Source organism: Protomyctophum parallelum, assembly GCF_964188405.1.
Source record: "Protomyctophum parallelum genome assembly, chromosome: 7".
Taxonomy (NCBI): domain Eukaryota; kingdom Metazoa; phylum Chordata; class Actinopteri; order Myctophiformes; family Myctophidae; genus Protomyctophum; species Protomyctophum parallelum.
The window spans coordinates 8,739,821-8,764,013 of NC_139705.1; the positions used below are offsets into that span (position 1 = coordinate 8,739,821).

Below are 24,193 nucleotides of genomic sequence, written 5' to 3' on the forward strand. Positions count from 1 at the left end.
TAAAAACAAACATTAAACCTGTATATAGGAGGGGCTAGCGCTCTTCAAAAATATATGACTGAAAGTCAGTCACACACACACACACACACACACACACACACACACACACACACACACACACACACACACCCTTCACCATCTCCTCCTCCTGAGAATACTTGGGAGCTTGCCCTGACTCAGCTGTTCCAAGTTCATGTGTATGCACATTAGTCTCTCACACACACACACACACACACACACACACACACACACACACACACACACACACACACACACACACACACACACACACACACACACACACACACACACGTACAGTACAGTAAATAGACACTTGGATGGCTCTAGGACCCAGTGAGAGATACCCAGGGGGAGCGGCGCAGCGTTTTTTAATCTGACCACAGAACCTGTTAGCTCACTCTTTGCTGCTTCCTTTAAGGCAGCTCACATGCGTCACACACACACACAGTTGAGAGCAGCAACAGAGAAGTGCTTTTTTTTTTGCACACAAGGCTCTGGAACAGAACCACTGAACTGCCCTACAGAGGAGCTCGGGTCCCTGGCTGGGTTTGCACGCTCCATGACCTGTAGTAGAGGAGGACCATTTGTGTCCTGACATGCCTGAGAGAGGTGACGTATATCCCAGGCAGTGGTACTGTACAGCAGCCAGCCATGGAGCAGCAGCAGGTCTGGATACTGAGGAGCCTCCTGGCAGAGCTAGAGAGCAAGGAGGCTGCGGAGGAGGATGCACAGAATAGCTTCGCCGGGGAGTTCATGGTGAGTTTAGTGTGTCACGTCACTTTTTTTTGCTACTTTGCTTTGAGTGATTTGAACATTTCATACACTGTCATGTTGGACGGTTGATTTAGTCACTAAAAAGTGTACTGAAATGTCACTCATCACTGTCAAAGTTTACAGTCTTTATACTGTGGCACTACTAATATACTGTGATGAGAACACAACACGCAGGCAAGTGACTTGTGCATATATATGTGTGTTCATCACAGTATAAAGAGTGCTGTTGTTAACAAAGGAGTACTACAGTATTATGCAACTGTTGCAAAATGTTGGGGAACTTCTGGCCAGTGACCATGTCAGGGGCTTCCTCTTTGAACTGCATGGTGCTCCACTGTAGTAACAGACGCACAGTGAACAGAAAAGGGGAACTCGAGGCAAACCTGTAGCTGCATGCACAACACTTGCCATCACACATGTACATGCTGCAATGCCTGTGTCTCTCACACACACACACAGACACCCCATGCCAAAGGCACACCAAAGGGCACACCTGTATTCATATCGTACTAGGTATATGAAGGTGTTATCATGCTTATCACTCTGCAAACATGTTTTGTTTACTAAAGCCAAATAAGAAGTCTACCAGTAACCACTTAAGCCCCGTTTTAATATTTTCACGAATGTTCAAAAAGAGCACCGATCTTTGAAAAACGTGTTAAAACCTAAAAGAAACAAGAATCATAAAAAAAACACAAATTGAACACTTTCAACCTGGCCGAAAAAAAGGGACGCCAGGGTTGCCATGGTTAAAATACGGAAATAACAAAGAACTGATAGTTTTACGATTTATCTAATAGTTATATGTATATTGCAATATAAATGTCTGCCTGTAACAAAATCCCAAGGCCTGGACTTGGTCTCACGGGCGCTTCGGCCACTCCGTTTGAGGACCACTGCCCTGGGATGACATCACTCGGAAGGCAGTTGCCATGGTGCTATAAGCTAGCCTCACATGGTGCCCGAGGATATCTGCCTTGTGCCTCACATGCCGCTCCACCGCCGTCATGCTTCTGAAGCCCTGACCACTCCAGGGGAGTGAGGCTTATTGCATCACTTCCGCCCAGTAACAAATAGCGCTCTGTAGTCTTGGTGGGTGCACAGATGGTGTACGAGAGGCCTTTTAACCGACTGTGTCAGGACTGTGAGAACAGGGCTCCGAACAAAAAGGCCAGTGTTTTGTAAATAGGCAAAGAGTGACTTTATTCCGAGTGCCACTCTCACTCATTGGGGCCAGTATGGAAATCCTCCCGGTTTGCCACCGTGGCATTTTACCAGCACGACCCTTACAGTCCAATTAGTAACTGGTGCACTGCAGTTCAAAAGAGTCACTTTAGTTATACACAGTCATAGCCACCATGACTATTCTGTTAGTATAGCCTATACTGTTTGTTCCACATAACATACTATATTTGAATGCTGGCATTCAAAGCAACCAAAGGTATGGCTCCCCCATATCTTGCAAGTATGATCAAACCCTACAAACCCTCCCGCGCACTCAGATCAGCCAACGCAGGGAGTACCCTCACTAAAAACGCCGGGACAACGCTCCACACGTCCCAAACTCTTCTCCCTTCTGGCTCCAAAACTGTGGAATGCACTTCCCATTGCAGTCAGAACTGCAGCATCACTCCCAATCTTCCGCCGTAGTCTGAAAACCCACCTTTTCAGACTCCATCATGGCCCATAGCACTTACCCCACCCCCTTAGATAGCATTTCTGTAGACTTAGATAGCATTTGATACAGACTTATAGCATGTTATGTAGACAGCACTATAATTGCATTGTATGTAGTCATAGCACATATGTATAGCATAGTAGTATAGATGTATAGTTTATATGTATAGCTTCATTATATAGATATTCCACTACTTTCTTAGCTTACGCATGTTTCTTGATGAATGTTTTTATGTGATGTATTCCCATGCTTTTGTTCTTGCTTAATGTAAGTCGCTCTGGATTAAGAGCGTCTGCTAAATGCCTAAATTGTAAATTGTAAATATTGTTATTATACTGATAGTTCCCCATTCTAAGATAGTGTACTTTTCACATCCCCATAATAACAAATAATGTGCATGGCACGAACGGATCAGTCTAAAACACCAGTGACACAACAATCTCAGAAAATAATCTTTATAGTTTAATACTGTCACCGCCGAGATAATGCAATGGGCAAGTGGATATAGAGCGTCGCAGTCCCACCCCCTTTACTTTCATGACGACACCAGGCCCAGGAAATGATTCCCAATGCATTTTTCCCATAGACATTTCAAACGGTATTTATTTAAAGACGGTTACGCCGCGGACAAAGCCAACTGGAGTCGTGACAACTCATGAGAACAAACACAATATTTTGGACCAAACAAATAATTACAAAGAAGAAAAACTACAAAAAAACTGTTGTAACCTGCTGTTTTTTTCTTCTTTCTATGGGCCCTGGTATGGGGCAGCTCTATAGATGAGATGCCATATAGAATCAATTGTTTTCAGATGAAATGGGACAGTGATTTCTTTCTCTAATCTGTAATTGCAGAGGCTTAGGAAGCAGTCGACTAAGTACAAGACGGACAAGACGTACCCCACCAAGGTAGCAGAGACGCAGGACAACGTCAAGAAGAACAGATACAAGGACATTCTCCCCTGTAAGAGCTGTCATTTCAGTGTCACTGTTTTGAAAATTCAAAAATGGACCTGTGCAACAACAAGTTTTGCTTTATACTGTGCAGCGCTGCAGGCCAAATGCAGGTCAAATATTCTTTACATATACTGTATTGTTTATAATAATAACAATAACAATAACAATAATAATAAAATAATAATAATAATACTGCACGAGGGATGATCACAGATATGATTAGACCTTTTACCTTTTACCATTTGTATGGCACATTCATGTGCTTATTACAATGTGCTTTCCTATCCACTTGATACTTACAGAGGTTTAAAATTCCCTCTCTGCTCTAGTTGACCACAGCCGAGTGAAGCTCAGCCTCGCCATCTCAAAAAATGACTCGGATTATATCAATGCCAATTTCATCAAGGTAATTGCATGGTACCATTTTATGTTCTAGCATTTCAATGTTGGAATTGCGTTATTGCCTCTCTCCCTTTTTGATTTTTGAGCCTTATATATGCAGTAATTTACCGTATTACCTTATGGCCAATTTGCTCTTGCTACGAAGTAAGAACAATATGGAATGATTGAGATGAGTGATAAGCTACTGTATAAAAATGAGTAAAAAGAATAGTGACAATAAATTTGGATTCTATTCCCTACTGTATGTTTATGTTGTGTAAAGGGGGTGTCGGGGTCCGGTGCCTACATTGCCACTCAGGGTCCTCTGCCTCACACAATAAAGGACTTCTGGAGGATGATTTGGGAGTACAACATAGAGGTACAGTAAGACCATCTCTCTCTCTCTCTCGCTCTCAGAGCCTGGACTACATTTGCTATACTTCTCTTCTAGCGACTGTACTGACGACCTTATTGGACACTTTCTCACGATTGGCTGCCTCTAAACCAATGGGAGACTACTTACCCATGAAACCCATAGTCTGAATGGCATAAAAACCCATACGCTGCAACTGCACCTGGCAGTTATGACTGAGTCATTCTTGTTTCCTTATCCTAGGTCATAGTAATTGCCTGCCGTGAGTTTGAGATGGGCAGGGTAAGGTCATTTCATTCCTCACATATCATTCATTTCCTCCATTTACAATCTAACTGCAAAATCCACAGTGTTAATTTAGCACAGAGTTGTATAAAGGTAGATCTTTTACCACTTAAACCCTCTCTATACTTCGTAAACCTGGCTTTGTCCGCATTTATTGATAGTATACAGTACATAGACACAAGATGGGAATGCACAAATGCTAATGCTAACACTAATATTTTAGAAATAGGTCAACAATACAAATGACGTTAGTTTTGTGGATTAATTAACTTTTAATGCGTGGCTCCCTGTGCCCCCCACAAAATTACCGGAAATACTTAATAGTTCACCAAAACCAGAGCAGAACTCCCACCACGGGACTCGAGCAATCAATTAATACAGTTGCATCCACTATATTAATGGCAAGTATTTCATACAGCTTAAGTTAAAAACAAATCGGAACTACGGTATCCCTTTAAGTTGCTCTGTACTTGGTCTCTGTTCTTTGCTGAAAATAACAGTATCTATACAGTACAAGCTCACAAGCCAATATTCTCTCCAGTATAGGGAAGTGATGCTAAAGGGTTTAAGTGGTTAAGAGTAATTTTTGTCACTCTCAAAATTAAACCAAACACTGTGCATCTTGCAGTTCCATTTATATTTGATCAAAAGATGATTGTGTCAAACTCTCGTTTGCAGAAAAAGTGTGAGCGATATTGGCCGGAGAGACGAGAGGAGCCATTTGTCTGTGAACCGTTTTCAATTTCCTGGGTGAGTGTGTCCTTTCACTGACCACTTCCTATTTGAACTGGTTCCTGATATACTGCCATGCACACAACTGAACCATGACTCAAGTTAACTTACAGTGAGGATATTTGGCTATACAGTACACACAGTACACACAACTAGTGTAGATACCACAGGTTAATGTTCACACAACTTGCCTGCTGACTGTAATTCATGCTTTACTCACATCTCCATGCAGCAAATCAAACGTTTTGTAAAATAATGCTAATCATTAGAAATATATTATTTTCCATATGTCATCTTCATTTTCAAAATAGTAAAATTGTTTTTAACCCATTTTGGGCGGGAACCCCTTTTGGTGTTTTAACTAAGCATTATGTTATACTTTAGCTATTGGAAAATAGCAGATCTACAAGCTCAGATCTACGAGCTTGTAGGTCTGCTATTTTTTTATTACGTTATCTACGTTTCTTTTATTTCGCCGTCCGGGCTGATTAAAAACAAAATCCTTCTGGTGATCAACCGGCCACTGTAATGGGAATTTTAGAATGCCAACTACAGTGCCAGATATATGCATTATTGTGTATATATCTTCCTTCCATTAAGTGTCTTTGCTCACCAATGTGCTCAGTGTAATTCATGCAGCTGTCAATCTAACAGCTGACTTGACTCCTCCACGCTGTCAGCAAAGGTATACTTATTTGTGTGTCGCCCTTATGTTTAGCGCAGCTCCATATGGACATTCAGTGTGGCATCTCTGTTAAAACAAGACTTGCATTGGTGCCCAACAACTTAAGGGGACAGCAAAATCCAATCAAAACCGAGCAGTGCATGCCAGACCAGATTCTATTTGCACTGGCAGATTGGTCTGGTTTCCAGGCTATATACTGTAGGTACACACCGTCTTTCTCTGCTCGGAGAACCTAAAACTGCACTGCTGTCTTATTCTCGTGCAGGAACACGAGGAAAGCAAAGGAGACTATCTGACAAGGACGCTACATATGACCTATCAAAGTGTAAGTTGTGTTGATACTACGTACGCCCACACTGTGAATGTTGACGTCAGGGTAGTTCTCATTGGAGAAACAGAGGATTATCAGCTCATGCGTTGTTATAGCCACCACAACAGGCAGAATATTTCATCATAGAGACTCTACACATCATAGAAACTACTACTACTGTTCTCTCAGTTTAGCATTTTGAACAAGCAATATCATTCCTGAAACAACAATCATCCACAGCATCAAACTTTCCTAATGTGTTCAATATTGTCATGGAACTACAAAAGAAAAGACTAGTCTAGATCATTGGTGACCACACTTGTTTTGACTTGAGATCTACTTTCAAAATGACCAGATCAACAAGATCTATACACACCCAAAAAAGTATTATCCCATTGCTGAGAATTGCAGCACTGGCCTTACATACTATGACAAACACACTTGGAATGGGAAATAGAGAGAGGAAAATAGATGTTTGTAGTTATCTGTACATGACTTTCTTTATGTAATGCTATTGCTGTTTGTGTGCAACACTATTGAAAGCTAATTATTGCATTGTGTGTTTGATAACTTTGATCGCGATCTAACTTCTGCTACTCCCCTGCCCGAGTCTAGATTTACATGTGAAATTAGTGAATGACGCCTAAACGCTATACTATTACAGTTGTTCACAAGGGTTTTGTTCTCGTTTCAGTGTAGCCGTACTTTACATCAGCTGCACTACATGAATTGGCCGGACCACGGCGTTCCCGACTCCATTCCTCCCATACTGGAACTCCTGCAGGAAATGCGTTCCTATCAGGCCGATGACGAAGTACCCATATGCATCCACTGCAGGTCAGCATTCATCACCTGACACATGGACCGATCTCTTCCGCTTCCAATACAACGTATCTCAACTCAGCAAATTTCTATGTGCTGAGATTGTGTTATAGTATGAGGTCTAGAGGCTTTTCGTTCTGTGTGGGCACATTTGAGAGTAACGACGTATCGTAAAAGGGGGAAATATATTTGTTTGTGCAGTTTGCACTGTTCTCCAGGCAGTGAAGAAGAAACATTGCGTTACTGTATGTGGCAACCAGAGCTTGTTCTCAGACGAACAGAGAGACACACACAAGCACGCGTGCGCGCACACACACACACACACACACACGCACACGCACACGCACACGCACACGCACACGCACACGCACACGCACACGCACACGCACACGCACACACACACACACACACACACACACACACACACACACACACACACACACACACAGGAAGTGTTTGTGGGTGGACAACAAGCAGCCCACCAGGCCTGAAGCACATAATGTATGGGGCATTTCCTGTCATAGTGTCAAGTGTGGCTGACTGTCACTCTACTGAAGCATTCACTTTCTTGAGTCAAGCTTGTGTACACTTCTGGGCTGGCCAGTGTACTTTGCTCACCATTCATTGTTTTCATTTACATAAAATGAATGGCATGAATAATATGGTGACTATTCACATTAGCATCAAAGCCTGTCATAATGATATAACCATGCCCACACCTGTTCAGAGGATATGAGGTGGCAGGAATGGAATGTTCAGCTGGAGGCAGACGGATCACCACACGTGCCGGAAAGCCATCTTCTGTAGACCGCTATTACAAAATATGACTCTTAGTTCCACTACAAACAGCTGCATGATGTGATATGTTTGATAGTCACAAGGCCTGGAAATAATCTGTACTATCTATGGCTGTGGATTGGAGCCAGTTCCCAGGGGCCAGTGACGGTGCCCTGTGGCCCCTGGTGGGACCGCCATTACCCGAGACGCAATTCAGCCGCTGCCCGAGAATTACGAATATAGGAACTTGCTCTAATTTTCCTATAATCAGCAGAAGTGAGTGCCTGCCAGCCTTGCCATTTCCACTTCTTCACTGTCCATTGTGTTTATAATTGTATAGCCAAAGACATTATTTGGCTTGCGCCAGGCATTGCGCGGCGTGCCGCGATTCCAATCCAATTGATTTAATCCAATTGACCGACCTTTCCTTTTCGCTTGATACCGTTTTGTAGAGACGGCCTTCACGCACGATCTATGTGAAAGCCCCAAATTTCATAGTTTACATAATACAAGATTTGAGCGAGTTGTGACTCGATGGAAAGACGAGTGTTCTTGGCTCTGTGCGGGTTGGAGAGAAGAAAAGAACGGCACGAGGGGGGGGGGGGGGGGGGGGATCTCTTAACCCATTCTGACCTGAGATCAGATTCATACAAGGTTTCCGCCGGACACACGCTGGTCTGATGAACCCATTCTGACCTGAGATCAGATTCTAGAAATGTCAGTCGCTCTTCGATTTTTCAAAAAATAGCAGACCTACAAGCTCGTATCGCGCCACTCGGTGGCGCGATATGAGCTTGTAGATCTGCTATTTTTCAATAGGTGCCCGTTCAGAATGGGTTAAAGGCAATGGCACGTGGACTGGTGATTGGTTTCATTATTGTAACGCCCAAACCACACCTATGCAAAATATAAACGGGTAACGGAGGTGTTTTAGGGATTTAGACAGGTAACCAAAATACCAACTTTAGTGGGGGGAACAGTAACACCCCTTACCCACTGCCAAATCCCAAAACAGTGTATTTAGAAAGATCAGGCGAAAATGGAGCCCCTAGTCTAGGTGCCAAATTTGGTACATATCTGAGCAACGATGCACGCAACACGTCCAGGTGTTACGTTTGTTACTCTAGGAAATTTTAATATTGAATTTGAATCAAATCGAGGAGGAGGAGGGGGGGGGGGGGGGGATTGCTTTTACCGTTTCTCCCAACAGATGGCTGCTCAGTGCTCAGATGGCTCAGATGACCCATCTGAGTCAAGGCACTGATCATCAACATACAGACATTGGTTTTGGTACAGCATAGGCAAAACGATTCGCAAGACAAACAACAATGTGCAAAAAATAACAATAACATCCATACATCAGATACTTAGGACAGTTTAGAAGCAGGCTAGGTTGGAACAAAAGACCCAGATCTATAATTAACCCTTTTAAACCTGCTTTCTTGATAAAAGATGAGACAGACAGACAGACAGACAGACAGACAGACAGACATGCAGACAGACAGACAGACAGACAGACAGACAGACAGGACTGAAACAATGTCACTTTTAGTACAAAGACTGGTCTGTACCGAGCCCAGGGAGGAGCGCGTATGCTAGCCTCCTGAACCCTTTACATTTCTCTCTCTTACACACAATGACCGAGCAGAGAATACATTGGAGGTGTGGTCAGTGGTCAGTGGACATGGTCAAACATGGGTCTTATGTAAGAATAGGTCATCTGACAGACAACCAACAGGTGGATAGTATTCTATCTTCAAAATCCTATTACAGCCTGCGGGTACAACAGACAGACAGACAGACAGGCCTGCGGGTACAACATTGACAAGTAAAATACGTTGTAATAATCCTAGTTGTTGTGATTCTAGTGCTGGCTGTGGTCGAACAGGAGCTCTGTGTGCCATCGATTTTACTTGGAACCTTTTGAAAGATCAGGTGAGATACCGCTATTCCTATTATGTGACCAATTGGTTCCATTTGTACGCTGTCAGTCTTAAGGATTTTACTGTGTACTGTCATATTTTGCAGTTCTTTAATCTAACAGAAACTCAATAACAACATTTATGATGAGATAGAAAGTGTGGTACTGTAGTTTACACTTTGTCTGGTTTCAGATGATACCTGTGGACTTCAGCATCTATGACCTGGTTAAAGATATGCGAACACAGAGGTCCTCTCTGGTTCAAACCAAGGTGGCTGTTTTTATTATTATTATTATTATTATTATTATTAATTTATCATCAAGTGTGCATTTTGTTTTTACCTGCCTTTGATCAGTTTGTCCTGTATCAGATTTTTTTTGTTGGATATTAATTGGCTTCTAACCTCAGGAACAATATGCACTGGTCTGCAGAACCATCAGGCACCTATTTGAGACATATTTGCAGTTGGATGCACAAGTCAACAGAAAAGAGGTGAGCCCACAGAGCCAAACCTATAAATCTTTAAAAAAAACAACAACAAGATAGTCCTCTCCCGATGGCCTGTATTCCGGGGAGCGAAGCCAGGGAACATTTATACTAATACTCAAAAACTGACATACAAAAACATCAGCATAAAAAAAACACAGTTGTGCTTCTCAATTGATTTTAATGCGGAGAGCTGTATAAGCCTCAGACTAAAACAGAGGAACGACATACTGTGGGCTGAGAGAGTGGAATGCTGAATCAGGTTTTATAGTGTGTCGGTGCTATGTCAGGAAATGAATAATCTAACTGGACATGTCTCTACAAGGTTACTGTTCTGCTCAGAGCAACTAAGACAATTGTATTATACTCCCAGTTTAGTGATGCTTTCAAATGAAACGGTCAAAATGAATAATGCATTCCATACGATAACGATAATGTTGTGCTTTTAATGCGAGTTGTAATATTTCATATTTATTTGCCACAAAAGCAAACAAACAGATTCTACTTACTTTTAATTCCCATATCATTCCTATGTTAAATTGTCCAGGTTGCAGTGGTTCCTTCTCCTGTCTTATCAGCTGGGAGCGGCACACTCTCTGACCTGAGCGAGGAGGAAGAAATACAATATTACTTGGAACCAAAACCACAATCACATCCGATAGATGAAGAAGCCCAGCAAAGGTGAACATTACTTGCATTCGTTTAAAATAACAGCATGGACTTTTAACCTCTTTAACTCTCACATCCTTGGTTAAAACCCATTTAGACCTGACATCGACAGTCTTCTGAAAGAATATATATATATTCAAAGATTTGTGCCGCATTTTCACAATTTTTCAAAAATAGCAGACCTACAAGCTCGCTATGAGCTTGTAAATCTGCTATTTTTCAATAGCTAAAGTATAGCATAATGCTTAGTTAAAAACACCAAAAGGGGTTCCCGCCCAGAATGGGTTAAGTGGTTAATTCACGTTATTAAATTTTTTACATTATCTTTTATTAGGTTTCCTGTAATCGAAGACATGGAGCAGACCAATTATGCAGCGCCAATGGTCATTCCGGATGAGGAGGAGGAGTGTGAGGTTTTGACACAGACGGCCATACCCTCGCCGTCTGACATCCTCGTCGCCCTGACCACCAGGGACAAACAGAGGGAACTGCGGAGACAATGCCACTCGCAGGCCCTTCCCGAGGCTTTATCCTCCTCCAATAACCAAGACCCTCGCCGGGGGGGTCTGACTCTGACCTCACCCACCACAACAGGGCATGTCGCCGGCCAGCCGCCACCCCCCGACATCCTGGAGAGGATGGAGGACAGTGATGTCACGGTACCGCTGAAACCTCCGATTCCCCCGGCGCCGGTGAGCTGTCTGACGGTGGAGGACCCCTACTTTGAATCGCCGTTTGACGGCTCTGTAGAGGAGATTGTTCTGGACAGCCGGTTGACTCCTGACTGCGTTGTCCCCATACCAAGCGTGGCCCTGAATGACCAGACTCTTGAGATTGAATCTCCTGCCTCAGGTACTCATGCAGCAACACGTGTCAGTCTCAGGCGTGGTTAATATCAGTGGTTCCCAAAGTGGGGTCTATAGGGACCCCCCCCAGGGGTCCTTGAGGGAGTTCCAGGGGTTCCCCAGCTAAATGATAGTTTGGAACCAAACGGACCCTTATGGGTCTGCTCTGAGAGTGTACAAATGGAACCAAATGGACCATGAAGGTTCCATTTGTACACTCTCAGAGTTAACTTAACATTGATTTTAATTAGGGGGTCCCAGAGATAGAAATGTCATTAAATGGGGGTCCGTAGCCTTATGCATGTCAAACTGGGTGTCCTTGAAATTAAACAGGTTGAGAATCACTGCTAGAGCCGTAAATAAATTATCTTATGGGGGTCCCTGGCATATATTTTCGTATGGGGGTCCGTGGGATAATTAGTGTCAATTTGGGGGTCCTTGACGTGAAATTGTTTGGGAACCACTGGTTAATATGAAGCCATATAAGTTCGAAGGTATAGTTCATAACAGAAAACCATTTTTGGAGGTTTTCATTTCTATAAATACGTATATATATTTTGTAGGTACAGTAACTCCTTCAGATGAGCATACACCTCGGCCAATACCTGTACGAACTGCTGAATCCTACGTAGGCTACTGGCTTTTTTTTTTTTTTTTTTTTTTTAAGATATTTTTTTGCGGCTTACGCCTTTATTGATTTTTTAAGGGATAGAAAGTAGGCTGACAGGAAACGGGAGAGAGATGGGGGGATGACATGCGGTAAAGGCCGTGTCGGGTCCGGGAGTCGAACCCGCGGCACACCGCGACTGGATCACCAGTCCGGTGCCCAGACCGTTACGCTACGGCCTGGGCAGGCTACTGGCTTTTGATGCAGGTTTGTCACTATCAAACTAGAAAATAATATTTCAGATTAGTTGGGCTCTATACAAGTCACTCTGAGCACTTCATTGCCGAGCTGTTCCCCTTTCACAAATTTGGAACTGGAGCCATATTTCAGCATTTGATATTCTGTATTTTATTTTAATAGTGGCCTATAATAACTTGGCCAAAATAGGGACCCCAGACCTAAGTGGTTAATACAATCTGCTGAAGCTATAGCACAATAAAGTATGTACTGTATGTACCACGCTTTATTGGGGCCAACTCTTATGCAGAGTGGTCAGATCCCTTTGAGAGGTTAGAGGTCATTATCCCACCCATTGTTACTCCTGAGGGGCTCACAGAGATCGGAGGTGAGTGCAGTAAAACCCTGTGTTTACCCATTTGTAAAATTGAGAGTGAACAGATGGAGCCTTCCTTCAATGATCCATTTGGTTACACTTAGAATGAAATTAACATGAAACTGTACTTCTAGGGAGCCCCCCTTCACCTGTCCCTCAGCTTCCAGAGAGAACCCCTGAGTCCTTTGAGTTTGCTGAAGGTGGGGGAAAATTTGAGAGGTTAGAGGTCATTATCCCACCCATTGTTACTCCTGAGGGGCCCACAGAGATCGGAGGTGAGTGCAGTAAAACCCTGTGTTTACCCTTTTGTAAGAATTGAGAGTGAACCAAATTAATGGAGCCTTCAATGATCCATTTGGTTACATTTAGAATTAAATTAACATGACACTGTACTTCTAGGGAGCCCCCCTTCACCTGTCCCTCAGCTTCCAGAGAGAACCCCAGAGTCCTTTGAGTTGGCAGAAGGTGGGGGGAAATATACTGCAACTAAACTTTTAAAAGTTGACTTATCAAGAATTCATGATTCAGAGGGGAAAAGTGTGTAAGATGATTAACCTGCTTTCTTCCTTGCCGTTCAGCTCCTGTGGAACAGAGGATCCCAGTCTGTACAGCAGCACAAAGAATAGGAACGTCTTCAGAATGGTCTGGCAAGTCCTTCCTTGCTGTAGCACCGGAGAAGAAAACATGGAAGAGGAGTAAGGTGGGTAACTACTAGCACATGGGAGAAAAGAGAATGCCTGCAACACTCCAAATTAAATAATGGTCTCAAGGTGCATGGCCCAACAATATCATGAGAGGAAGAAGGCAGCCAACACTCAATATATGTCCTTTTGTCAGCATTGAGAAAGAGGAGGACCTATTAGGTTGAAAGTTGAAACACGTATATGTCCGTTGCTCTGCACGGTGAGGTAAATAAAACTACATGTGAAAAGGGCATTTGAGTGCTGGCTGGCTGCCTTTCTTCTCATTATAGATCATACCTGGTTATTCTGCTGTTACTTTGCTTTTAAGTTCTTTATAACGGCGCCACTGATCTGCTTTCTCTCTGCTGGCATTCTCTCTGGTGAGTCTGGTCTGCCCTGCAAGGCCAAGTCTAGGCAGCACATAGCCCTCCAAGCAGAACCCAAATGCTACTGAAGTTTCTGACATTTTGACGACCCAGATAGCATTGGGTCCTGTTGCACTACTACCATGCCACCTGGTACGCACCCATTTTTAAACCTAAACAACATGTTTAGCGCCTCTCCGCTCTCTGTGACGATATTTTTCAGTGTGAGGCTTTCTGAATATGTAAAGTATAAGTACCCATACATCCCGCTGCGAATATCTCCTGTGGCGCGGAAGCCGTTAAGTATTTTTAATATATGTTTGCCCGATTTGGACGCTTGGATTCTTCTCTTCCTTCCTTGTTTATTGACACCTCATTGTACCGCCTATCTGGCTAGCTAGTGGCGCTATAGCTATGACACAGCAGATCAGAGGCAGGGACGTAGCCGCACAAGCCAACCACACACCGGGAGGCGGTACAATACACGGTAAACAAACAAGAAGAAATAAAGCGACCAAATCGGTCAAACAAAGATTAAAAATACTTAACGGCTTCCGCGCCACAGGAGATATTCGCAGCGGGATGTATAGGTACTTAAAGTTCCCGAATTCAGAATAACTCAAGTAAAAAAATGCCGTCACTTGGCGCAGATCCTATTTTAGAGAGAATTTCTACTTCCGTGTTCCGGAATTTCCATACGAAAATATAGGTCTGACCAGGGACCCAACATAAAACTCATCAAAATTTCAGAAAAGCTTTATGTAGGGTCCCGAGAGGGGCTAGGCAGCACACTACTAAAGAGAGCAGAGCACAATTGGACAATGGGTTATATGCACACACGCCATTTTGGAAAGAACTTGCACTTGGGCCAAGACTTGGGCCCCCTTCCCTACTTCCTTCACAGGTGTTGCCGCTGATACTAATGAAGGCTAGCTGTTAAGTTCTGCTCAAACAGAGTCAGGGTGCTGCTATTGTGCCTGTTGGCTCACTGGAAACACTCTGCTAACTCTAAGACTGCACAAATTAATGGAAACTAGAAAAAGTGCCCTTCTGGGCACAGGTCTCCACCAGGATAGGAATGTAGGACATTGCAGCTTGCCTTCATCTGGTGGTTGGATAAAAGGGCAACAAAAGTAAATTAGAGGTAAAAACACTTTTCAGCCAGTTATAGCGCCACCTTGAGGCTGAGTTGAAATTGTTCATGTGGCATTTCTTCCTTGGCCTAGTGGGAATGTGCGTGCACAATTACACGGAAATCACGCGATGTGTTCATGATTTGCAGCATTTTGTTTGAAACTGAGCACTCCTGTGAACTTTGGAAGCCAATCTTAACCAATCAGGATGGAGTCTGAGAAATCTGAAAGACCCGTTTCGTTGAATGGCTCTAGAGAGACTGTGTACCAATTTGATGTTTGGACAAAATCTGTAGGTGTACTGTGCAAAAACTTGTTTTGCACAAAGCGGCCTCCTGGTGGCGCTATAACAGGCCGTTCTGGAAATTTTGGGGCAGAGGTTCATCGTTGGCATCCAGGGAGTGTGTTTGCAAAATTTGGCATCGACCGGGTTGTTTTGCACAAAGCGGCCTCCTGGTGGCGCTATAACAGGCCGTTCCGGAAAGTTTGGGGCATAGGTTCATCGTTGGCATCCAGGGAGTGTGTGTGCAAAATTTGGCATCGACCGGGTTAACGGTGGCCGAGATTAGCTGCTCACGGACACACGGACGGACACACACACACACGGACGGACGGACGGAGTGCAAAACATACTCTCCCCCCATGCCTTCGGCCTGGTGGAGACAAAAATGGACCTTTACATTTGTACACTCTCAGAGTTATTTAACACCTTAAGTAGGGAAGCAGACAGAAGTAGGAAGAGTTATTCTGTGTGCATATAGCCCATTGGGAACAGTAGTGAAAAGCTAATTGTCTCCACCAGGCCGAAGGCATGTGGGGAGAGTATGTTTTGCACTCCGTCCGTCCGCGTGTCCGTCCGTCCGTCCGTGTGTCAGGCCGAAGGCATGTGGGGAGAGTATGTTTTGCACTCCGTCCGTCCGCGTGTCCGTCCGTCCGTCCGTGTGTCCGTCCGTGTGTCCGTCCGTGTGTCCGTGAACAGCTAATCTCGGCCACCGTTAACCCGGTCGATGCCATATTTTGCACACACACTCCCTGGATGCCAACCATGAACCTCTGCCCCAAACTTTCCAGAACGGCCTGTTATAGCGCCACCAGGAGGCCGCTTTGTGCAAAACAAGTTTTTGCACAGTACACCTACAGATTTTGTCCAAACATCACGCAAATTGGTACACAGTCTCTCTAGAGCCATTCAACGAAACGGGTCTTTCAGATTTATCAGACTCCATCCTGATTGGTTAAGATTGGCTTCCAAAGTTCACAGGAGTGCTCAGTTTCAAACAAAATGCTGCAAATCATGAACACATCGCGTGATTTCCGTGAAATTGTGCACCCACATTCCCACTAGGCCGAGGACGAAATGCCACATGAACAATTTCAACTCAGCCTCAAGGTGGCGCTATAACTGGCCGAAAAGTGTTTTTACCTCTAACTGCACGGATCTGTGGATAACCTGGTGGAGACCTGTGCCCGGAAGGGCACTTTTTCTAGTTCCCTTGTGTGCTCCATCAGAATAAAGCGAAAGAGATAGTAGAAAACAGGTTAAATAAAAATGTATACTGTTACTGTATACATGAAAGCAGACATGATATTTAGAACATTATCATATGCAGTTGCACATGCTACTGCATATAACATTTGCATAGGCCTACCTACAGTATGTTTTCTTTTTAGAAACAGTAGCATCGTATTGAAGGTGCTTACATGTTCTTTTAGAAACATGAGCATCATATGGAGGTCTACACAAGTGTTCCTTTACAAGAAATAGCATCATTATGCAGGTGTGTACATGTTCTTTTAGAAATATTAGCATATGAAATTGTGTACATGTTCTGACTTTTAGAAACATTAATTAACATCATGCAGGTGTGCATGGGTCTATCCTATTGGACAGCTCAAGTCAGTCGGACTGTGATTGACAGAATTGTTACTTGAGAAAACAAAGATATGTAACAGCAGCTAACTTGCTCTCCGTTTCAGAGCTTGAAAATAAAGACATCCTTCAAAGGTAACTTTCTTACGTCATGCCAACTGAAAATAATGATTACAAATCATTACAATCAATACAAATCGTTACAATCAATACAAAATGGATGACTAATATTATTGTATTTTCCCAGTGGCAGCTCCAGCACCTGTAACATTTACAGCCATGGCTTCACGTACAGCTATAACTCTCCCCACCGCTCCCCCAGCACAGTACCCAGTGACCCCGCCACTAACCCCTCAAGGTGAGACCCAGTGACACTTTATAATAATGGAGGCACGGTATATTTATATTTATAATATCGTTCATTAATTCTCGCCCATTACATATCGTCGCTGTCGGGTGAAAAACATGTATGTCCAAAACCGTCACTTTTAAGGAAATGGGAAAATAATCATTATTTAATCAAGCGCTTGTTAATACTTTTCATTGGTTCAATATTTATAAAACCACACTTTTGCGAAAATAGCAGATCTACAAACTTGTGCATTGTGAATTGTGACCTTGTTGATCGGCTATTTTCAATACTTTTGTGTGACACTATTGTACAACAATGCATTAATTAGTAGGACATTTTATAAAATTTACAAAAACATAAAAAAAAGTGGGACATTTTATTACATTTACAAAAACATACAAAGTTGAAATATGGAGATACAAGGTTTCTGCGATATACTGTACAAATGTGCCAAACGAATACTGTATTTTAAATTGAAGTACATAAAGATGTAAAATAAATCACACTGCTGATTGTGTGTGATTTGGGCAGCCTGCAGAAGTCCCACCACCCCGCCACTTCCTGACAGAACGCCAGAGTCTTTCATCCTGGTTGCTGAGGAGGGTGAGTTGAGTATAATTATTATTGCTGTATTTCTGTGGGTTTTTATTAATATTTTACCAATGGTAAAGCATTAAAGATTTTGTCACTGAATAATAAGTACATTGGATCCATTGATTAGATTATTTTTTGACATTTCCTGAAAATAAATGGTTTTGGACATTGACAGTGACGATAGAGATAGACAGTATGGATGGATCTTAATATTCATCTCAACTATACTTTGTTGAGCTTGACACCATTCTGCTTTGCTATAGCTGGTGAGAACGCTGTCCCCGGCCTGCAGACTTCTGAGGCCGCACACACCTCTACAAGGATAGGCACATCCTCAGAGTGGTCCGGAACCTCTCGGCACAACACATTCCAGACTGTTGACATGAACAGGAGCAAGGTAATTATTCCAACCCTAGCTCTGTATTAGATTACATTCACACACATACATTCATACACCGCTGGCAGAGGAACCACGCAAGGCACCGACCTGCTCATCGGGAGAAATCAGGGGTTCAGTCTTGCTCAAGGACACTTCGACAGTCGTCATCGTCATCATGGCAGCCTCGTAAAACGAGGATCCGTTCTCCTCAGCCATTAACTTCTTCTCCTGCTGGACTATAGCTGACCTATAGCTGGACTCTCCGTCTGTGTGCCTGCTGGTGACCGTGGAGTCCAAGGTGTGAGTGGAAGAGCCGAGGGGGCAGTCTGGGCGCGGGAGTGTTGGAGGTGGGCGGGGTAGCATATAAGACGTTGATGTCTTTGCTGGCGCTTATTCTCTGGTCTCAAGTCTCAAGTCTCTGAGGGCACGGTGGCACAGTTGGTAGTGCTGTCGCCTCACAGCTAGAAGGTCCTGGGTTCGATTCCCGCTCGGGACGCTGTGGGTGCTGACGGCGTGTTTCCTCCTCCATGTCATCAGTGCCCATACCCGAAGGCGGGGTTGGTGAAAGGGCCTTTCTGTGTGGAGTTTGCATGTTCTCCCCGTGTCCCCTAGGGTAGGTACCCTCACAAAAAACATGCAGTAATCCTGGTCACTAAACTGCCTCCCCCTGGCCAGCCGGGGTGCCTGATGGAGGGGAAAGGAACTGGTTGGAATAACGTGTTCCTTCCACGCGCTACGTCCAACCAGGGAAACTCCCCCCTGTCAGGTGTAAAGGACTACTTGGACACTCAGGCATGAAGGAAGCATGAGTTCAAGTCTGTTGCTCTCCCCTTGTCCCCCATATATGGGGACTAGGTTGGTGGAGGGTGTGTAGAGCCCAGCATCACATTAGATGATTGACACAGGGGTGAAAAATGGGTTACAAAATCGTGGGATAAAAAATATATTAGGAAAAAAAGAAAGTCTCAAGTCTCTGAACACCAATGGCAATTGTGCCACGCCAGGCTGAGCGGTCCACTGCCAGGGCCTCCCAGCTGTCCACAGGGATCCTGGTCTTTTTGAGTAGCTGTTTTAAACTGGTCTTTCAGCCGTCCCCTAGCAGTCTAGAACCATGGGCCCATTGGGCCAGTTCACCAAACAGAGTCTGCTTGGGGGAGGGATGAGTCTTCCATTCGATACGAGTGACAGAGGAAGCGCAGCTGGTTCTTGGCGATGATCGCTTCCACGCGTGGGAGGCCGTCACGGGTTAGAACATCATTGGCGGTGATGCGTTCTTCCCCAGCCAATTCCCATGATCACCCGCAGCTTTTGCTGGTGAAACCTCTCCAGGGTCCTGATGTTTTTCCGATAGAGGGTCCAGCTCTCTGACCGGTAGAGAAGGGTTGGACCAATCCTGCTTTGTGCAGACAAGCCAGTTGTGAGAAGACACGGTGGTAGAGCGCTTGCCATAGGCTTGATGGGCAGAGGATCGAACCGGGAACCTTCCGGTTCGCAAGCGGCCGCTCTACCTTCTGAGCCACTGCCGCCCATACGGTATCAGGGCTCTACCGCCGTTCGTGAATCTGACGTCAATTTGTGCTTACAAAAAGCACACCCCTTTATGCACTTTTTTTTACACATTATTTTAATTTATGAACAGCTTAGTGAATGAGGCCCATTGCATTTGTTTTACATTTACACCCCGATCCTAGCCCATGATCTTTAGGGAAATATTTGAACAGTTCCACTTAAAAAAAGGGAAAGTTATCTTAAGTAGGCAATTATTTTCAGAGGGCCTGGTGATCCAAGCATGTGCTATAAAAAGCAATGATGGTTTACCTTGTGATCCAAGCTGTGAGTCAGACACCCCACAATAACATATTCATGTGCTTTCATATGTTTCTGCAGAGTGTTCGGGCTAAAAGTTCAAAACAAGGTAAGCTTCTTTTTCCACTCGTGACAGCATATAATAGCTTGGTCGGCTACGTCTACGTCTATACAAAAACTGTTGGACATTATCCTCAAAGTTGAGGACCAATCAGTATGGAATTTTGGCCACCGTAAAAAAAAAAAAAAAAAAAAAAACTCTTTGCTTGTTGAAGTTCAATATACAGTAGCTGGCTAATAAGACAAATATGCCTTAAGCTTAAAACATTAAACTTGCCCTCTATAACAAAAAAAAATAGAAATAAAAGCACCTTAAATATTTTATTTCTTTCATAAATTGAGAATATTTTACTCAATAGGGACTGCTCCTGTCGCAAGATGATGTCATATGCCCATGTGTGGTCCAGCCCTATGGAATTATGGAATACAGAATTTATCATTTTGTTCTCAAACTAGTTTTTTTCTTTTTTGGGAGACAAAATCGGTCAGAATATCAGCAATAGGTGGTTTAGGACTCATTCCCACCCAAATATCTGGCTGTGGTAGTAACAATACAAATTAATGTTCAATCTTGAATAGTTATCAATGGCTCTTCTGCACCAGACTGTGTCACTGTGTAGGATGCCACTGAAATATGTGATTGTGAGATTGTCAGATTGAATGTACAGTATATTTATTGTATGCCACTCTATGGCAGGTTATAAACATTCTATAATGCTCCTCATATGCATTAGAGCGATTCATTGTCAATGACAAGACAGAACCTTGAAAAATGTCAGACGTCTGTGGTTAATGTACAGTAGGGGTAAAAATTCATTTCATTTCCTCTGCAGAGCCCCTCACTCCAGTTCAGCTATTAGCTCCGCCCTCTGTGGTCATGGCTCCAGGGGGAAGTGGTGAGTTACAACTGACAATCAGACCCCTTAGCACATTATTGACCTCAGCTGTGTAAGGCATTATTTTCTGAAATGCAGTTGTTTTTTGTTTTAAGTTTGTAATACATTAAAGCGCTAGCCCATCAGCTTTTGTCCACACAAAATGTCTGCAACACAAAAATGTCCCCACACGTCTCATATTTGCCATCGACAATGAAAGGAGAAATTAGGTCAAATGTCCGCCAAATATGACGAAAATTTGTGGCAACAGGTATTCTGATTGGCCAGTATGAGATGATGATGTACGATAAGAGCGCTCCTCACTTCACACAGGTGTGATTTTTTTAATTGGAGGTGATGTCATACAGTATAATACATAATTGTTTTGAAAGTAACTTCCTCAACACAGAGCATAAAGGCGTACAGTATATCACCACGTATGCACCTCATGTCCAGAAAACAAGAAGCCGTTCATAATGTCATTGTTTCTCTCAGCACAAGTGGAACAGCCCAGTGCCAACTACAGTTCCTCCCTAACAAATCTGAACACGTCTGACCAGAGCAATGGGAAGAGTGGCATATCTAGAACAAAGGTATACGGAAGCTACATAAAAGGGACCCCTATTTGGTTCCTTTTGCACTCTCAAATGAAAGGATTTTGCTGTGCATGACTAATTTGTGAAATCTGAAATAATTACTTGTTTCTCTCCATTACAGAGTTTAAAGTTTTTTAGGCACAAACCAAAAGGTAAGTAATGGACAGCACCCTTGAAACGACAGATGCTGAATAAATGCACTGCTTTCCCTACGATACATTTGACATGGACAATTATTATGTAACTCTTTTCTCAGCTAAAACCGGTCCACTACCAGCACCATCTCTACCTGGATCAACTCCATCTCATGGGGCTGCCTCCTCATTTTTCAAGTTTGGTGGGCCATTAACATTATTCTCACATTTTCATGTATGAGGAGGAGCTGTGCGTTTTGATATTTTTCAGTAAAGAAGCTAGCTAAATTGTGCTTTTTGAGTGGTGCAACCACTCCTATAGACAGCTGTGTGTGTCCCTGGGTCTGTCTGTCCAAGCACGAAATAAAATACCATTATAGTGTTTGTTCACCACCAAGTGTCACTGTTGCACAGCCTAACACACAGACACACACAGGCCAGGGAGGAGGGATTGTACAGTACAGTACAGTACAGTACAGTACAGTACAGTACAGTACAGTACAGTACAGTACAGTACAGTACAGTACAGTACAGTACAGTACAGTACCACTGCAGACGGGTCTGATTTTTTCTTTTTCTTTTTAGGATTTGGGTCTCGTTTTGGGAAGCCAAAAGGCCCAAGAAGTCATCCTGAGACTTGGGTGTAACGACCACATCATGGTGGTACACAATATCATGTGAATCCAGAAAGATAGATTCATGATGGTACTTATTGCTTCAATAGACGCATGGACATTTTGAAGAAATGGTACCGAAGGATATGATGGACGATGACTTGGCATGACAAGAGCTGAATGCTTCTCTCTGTCTCTCTCTCTCAGGTGTATGTGATGAACCTTAAATGAGCTTTTCACAGCAACAGTTAATTGTAGAGAGCTCTTGGCTCTCTGAAGTGTTTTGAATATCAAGTAGGGTTGAGTGTAATTCAATGACATCATACTGCACATGTGGACCAATGGCTTGAATGGGCAATTAATAAGTGACCTTCTTTAGAATCATTTAGTCAATCATGCACCCAAAGCTGGTAAGCTTCATGCTTAATTTATTGTACTACGGTGTCACAACATGTGCGTCACAGATCTGTGACACATTGTGAGCTGGTAGAACTGCTATTTTTTTTAAACACTTGTTGCTAATGACCAAAGGTCATATTGTCAAACGTATCTAAGAGATGGCTGTGCAAACTGGAGTATATGTGTAATGTGTTGTGTTTGAATTTGTTCTAATGGCATGGAACAACCAAACTGATGCTGCTTTTTATTTATGTCTACAGTCATTGGAGTTTCCACCAAATAGGAAATAACATTCAGTAGATGGGCCATGCGTGCCTTTAAATGTTTCTGTTCTATAACTTGCAAAATGCAAAGTTTAGAAAATGAATGTCCAAAATAAAGCAAATGATGTACACAGAATAATGTATAAAACACTGGATACACACAAAATGTATTTATTTAAAAAAATACAGAAAGTCTATGGTCTATGCATTCCTATTTTGTTTTTCTCTACGTAACAAGACTGAATCACACTTGAAACAAAATGCATTAAAACTTATCGCCTGACTGCTCAAATAATCCAATTATTATTATACCGTTATTAAAACGTATAAAAAACATCTCAGTACAAACATCGACAACAGCAATTATTGGTTCTACAACACAGCATGCCCTGATGGAAAGGCAATGTACATTACAACACAACATAAGGGCAGATTTGACAGGACTGTAGCGTAGCCGCCCATTCATTTTTTTGATAAATTCAAAAAGTTAACAAGGTCCTATGACAATTAGCTGTCTAACAAATGGATGACAAAGCTACCATTTCCTGGAAAGAATCATATTTGTTCTCAGGTGAAGCACATAGAAATGCCGAAGTGTGATGAGAGCAACATATTCCCTTATCATTGTCACTCAACATAAACCCATGGTGACATCCGACTGACGACACATAAACCCCAGTTTTTGAATGAGCCCAACTGTATACAAGGCACTAGGACACACTCAACGGTGGGGCAAAGGCAATGTCACATGGCTATGTCCCTCTCTGAGCATCAGAGCATCATAGAAGACTGTCATAATGGAATTCAAGGCCCCTGTTAGAGCTTAGGTGAATAAGAAATGTGACATTCTAAATAGAATTCAGAGAGCAGAGATGTTGCAGTGTTGCAGTTGCAGTTGCAGTGGAACAAGTAGAAATTGACATAAAGTACAAAATGAGTCGTTTTCAACGGAGCTCTCTCTCACCTCTCTTTTTGTGTAACGCTGATAAAGGCATGGCGGAAACGAGCGATCTAAACACAAAAGTTCCTTCCGCCGTATAGACTGTAAAGAACTCAACATACTGCGCTGTGGAACCACGTGACATACCCGTTTCATGCACAGTGCACGTACCGTGAACGGCCACTAGGCGGGG

General features: G+C 43.2%; 1 protein-coding gene across 4 annotated transcripts; it reads left to right on the forward strand.

Moving 5' to 3' along the window:
• Positions 1-460: 460 nt before the first annotated feature.
• Positions 461-23,207, forward strand: ptpn22 (protein tyrosine phosphatase non-receptor type 22). Of its 4 annotated transcripts, none has more exons than XM_083770230.1 (25): positions 461-777; positions 3,329-3,437; positions 3,760-3,836; positions 4,095-4,190; positions 4,428-4,466; positions 5,148-5,219; positions 6,152-6,211; positions 6,891-7,033; positions 9,664-9,730; positions 9,910-9,987; positions 10,126-10,209; positions 10,751-10,884; positions 11,207-11,724; positions 13,072-13,212; positions 13,337-13,402; positions 13,516-13,637; positions 17,096-17,123; positions 17,236-17,346; positions 18,198-18,331; positions 20,201-20,228; positions 21,013-21,075; positions 21,550-21,647; positions 21,772-21,802; positions 21,907-21,987; positions 22,370-23,207. In XM_083770230.1, the coding sequence occupies exons 1-25, from the start codon at positions 673-675 to the stop codon at positions 22,429-22,431; spliced, it is 2,547 nt and encodes an 848-aa protein (XP_083626356.1). In that variant the 5' UTR covers positions 461-672; the 3' UTR covers positions 22,432-23,207. The 4 variants fall into 4 exon arrangements, 3 of the variants coding, with proteins under 3 accessions (XP_083626356.1, XP_083626357.1, XP_083626358.1); XM_083770231.1 differs by having other exon boundaries at positions 21,907-21,982; XM_083770232.1 differs by lacking the exon at positions 13,072-13,212.
• The last annotated feature ends 986 nt before the right edge of the window (positions 23,208-24,193 follow it).